Here is a 3,512-nt window from a genome sequence, read left to right on the forward strand (position 1 = left end):
AAAATAAAATAAGGGACAAATAAATGAATGTATTTATTGCATTTTTTTAGCTGTGCTGGTGTTGTAAAAAAATACTACAAATCAAAACTGGGAAAAAAGTGTTTTTTTTAACGTTTTTTTTCTCTTTTTTTATATTTTATTTGTCCTAAGTGAGGCGTTAGACACACATATGTGATATAAATATGTAGCCCTATCTGTCCTCTAAAAAACAATATATAATATGTGTGGGTGCACTTTGTAAGAAAGTATATTACTGACGTGGAAGAATCACACAGCAAAAATGTCAAAAGTGTGTCAGTCATTTACGAACAGAAACTAAAAACAAGCTCAGTCATGAAGGGGTTAAAGCTAGTGTTAATAGGAAACAGTACTTTTACACAGTTAAAGGGAGAGCTTTGGTTTTCAGCTACTCAAGAAACAGCCCATTCCCGGCTACTTAACCCTTTTGCTGCCAGAGCCGCTTTTGCATTTTTTTGCACACATGTTAAAATGTACATAGGGGGAATTTATCAAAACGGGAACAGACAAAATCTGGAGCAGTTGTGTATAGTAACCAATCAGCTTCTCTCTTCAGTTTGCAGAGCTGCTCCAGATTTTGTCTGCTTCAGTTTTGATAAATTCCCCCCCATAGTGTTGTATTGTGAGATGTAGCTTCCAATGGTAGCGCATTAAGGACGCATCCACTCGCTTATGACTTCTTTCTTGCCCACTTTTATTAAATGAAGGTTCACAAAATAATGTGATCACCCTCGCAGGGGTTTTCAAACACAAAGTACAGTTTTCTTTCTTCATCCAAAATAGCACTTTCAAAGTCCACCGACTTTAGGTTGTCCAATTACCAAACTCTTTTCACCACACAGGTGACACACTCCTCAGTCCACCAGCCACAGACTGGTCCCAGGGTGGAGCCCTCCTGACTCCTGCAGAGACCTCCTCTGTCACCCAGGTGGAGCACTGAACCTGACCCAGCATCCTCATCATAAGGGCTGTGCACAGGTGGCCCATCATTTGGTGCTGGTCACCACTAAAGCCCGGGCCCAGGTATGGAGATTTCTTCCCTCCCAGTTCTCTTAGAAATCTCCAAGTTCCAGCATCCCAGTTATAATTTAGAAAACCCGGAAAGAATTGCAAAGCCAGCTCTTTCCTGGTAAAATTATTTCCATCCTGGAACTGTTCAGCCCCTCTGGCTGAGAGTCCTGGGTGACCCTTTTGCCACTCTACATAGTGGCATTGCCACGCACTGCCACAGTACATTTAGGACTAAAAATTGATTAGTGCCCTCCAAATTTATAGATTTTCATTTTTATATACAGAGACTCTGTAAAACAAAATGGTGGCAGATGCAATTTTTTTATGTCACACAATATTAGCACAACAGTTTATCAACCCAAAATGTATTTTATTAACTTTAATTTTTTTAAACTTTTTTTTAAACTTAACTTTGTTCCTATCACATAGGGTGCATATAGCCTTTATGTGATAGCATATTGCTGGGGATAGCTCCTCTTTAAAGGCCGCTTCACACATCTCCAGTGCGTTCCGTCACGGTTAGTAGCCGGAACACACTGGATCACATAGTGGAAGCCTCCCTGCGTTCTGGTGCGGGAGGGGAGGCGTGATGGTGCCATTCAAGTCAATGGCACCGCAGACACACACCCCTGTCCCCAGTGCGATCGCCCGCACCAGAACGCGGGGCACAGCAATGCCTGCGTTCCGGTCCAGTGCGATCACAAAAAAACGGTACATGCGCTGTGCCATGCGTTCTGGTGCAGGAGATAGCACTGCGGGCGGGGCCTGTCTGTTGTGCCATTGACTTGAATGGCACTACTGTGCCCCCTTCCGCCCCAGGACGCAGGGCGGCTTCCACTATGCAATCCAATTCATCCCGGCCACTAACCGTGTCGGAACGCACTGGAGATGGTGTGAACCAGCCCTAAGCCCAATTAAGTTGTGAAGTTGATCAAGCACAGATCAGGCTTGATCAGCTTATCTCGCAGCCACAGCAGCTGGGAAATGACAGCTTCCAGGTTCATTCAGCAGAGGGGAATCAGCAAACAAACTCCCTGCCAATGGCAATGGAGAAAAAAAAAACACACCTGCACTTTTTTCTTTTTAATGCAGTGCACAACACAAGGCATGTTCATTATGGTAAAATGCAGTGCGGGTCCACAATTGAATGGCATCACAACACACCACACCACATTAAAGTAATGCCCATGTCTGAATAAGGCCTAAAGGCTAACTCTAATTTCAAATAACCTTAATCTTAATGACCTCCTTCCCCATGCTAACTAAATTCCCCTGTATTTACCTTAGATCAGAGGGCGATTCTGTCCAGGAGCCAACACCGAATTAGGTGGAGTTCATTCAGGCTCCATTCACACATAGCGGTAGCGTTTTCCACGAGGAACGAAAACCACGCAAAGGTTAACAAATGCACAGATTCAGCATGTTTGCAGCTATTACTGGAGCCGGAACGTGCGGAATCCGCCCATAAAATCAGGCATGGACTATTTTGCGGAACGTGCGGTTTTGTACCGCGCGCCCGCCGCAATAGTCTGAACAATGCACATTGCAATGCATTGTTTTTTTTATATTTAGTATGGTTCCGCGTGTATTCGGCCAAATGAAACCCGCTCATGTGTGAATGGAGCCCCAGAGACACCTCTATGCCGGATTAAAAGTTGACAGGCCTATGAAGAACCCAGTCCCTTCGGCACTCTGCCCTCTGAAATTGCATCTCCGTCACCCAGCGCCCCTACCACTGCCTGCATGCAATCTCTACATTAGGCTGAAAATAAGGGGGGAACTAAAACCCTATTTTACTTCCTGTATTCCTTATTTAATATAAGCGACGAATGATCTGCGTACCATCATCAAAATACTTTGAAAAAAGTTAATAATCACATCTCATACGCTGTTATTTTTTACTCTGGCACCACCCATGCTGGGATGTATCTCTACTGTTTTACCTGTGTATGAATCCAGTGAGCAGGCGGATGCAAGTTATATTTCACTGCCAGCTCCAGTACCCCTTCTTTTTCCAGAAGTCCTGGACTGGAGCAAATGGAGAAACCCCCAACTTTAGGAACTCCAGGAATAAAGAAATCTACCCTGTAAAAAAAGAAAAACAATTTTCCTGTGTTTAAATATCAAGCTATACACCAGATACTGCTACATTCCTACTGCAAACAGCAACCACAAGCTTTCAGAACAAACTGATTCTGCTACTCAGAAACTATTGCAACTGTGTTTAAGTCAAAAAATCTTCTCCATTTCCCTTTTCAGTTTCTTAATTTCTATGTTCCATTCTATAATTTATTTAGACTGCTTTTTTTGGATAAAACAAATGTCCCTTATCATATCTTGTCAAATAACTGTGTAAATGAACCTGTCTTGTTCAGAACTACAGATATGGTTCTTAGAACACTTGGCCTGCATATTGACAGTCTTGGAATCAGGACTATTAAACATGAGGATACTAGTAGTTATATAGATTTACAAGCTGGAGT

The 3,512-nt window shown here is 42.9% G+C and overlaps 1 protein-coding gene across 1 annotated transcript in view; it reads right to left on the reverse strand.

The window, feature by feature from the left end:
- The window catches only part of OXNAD1 (oxidoreductase NAD binding domain containing 1), a 56,965-nt gene that overhangs the window by 37,019 nt on the left and 16,434 nt on the right, over positions 1-3,512 (reverse strand). The window contains exon 4 of the mRNA XM_018576404.1: positions 2,973-3,114. Coding sequence (XP_018431906.1) covers positions 2,973-3,114 — 142 coding nt within the window. The remainder of the gene's footprint in view (positions 1-2,972; positions 3,115-3,512) is intronic.

Source organism: Nanorana parkeri, unplaced genomic scaffold (genome assembly GCF_000935625.1).
Source record: "Nanorana parkeri isolate BGI_ZX_2015 unplaced genomic scaffold, ASM93562v1 scaffold4, whole genome shotgun sequence".
Taxonomy (NCBI): domain Eukaryota; kingdom Metazoa; phylum Chordata; class Amphibia; order Anura; family Dicroglossidae; genus Nanorana; species Nanorana parkeri.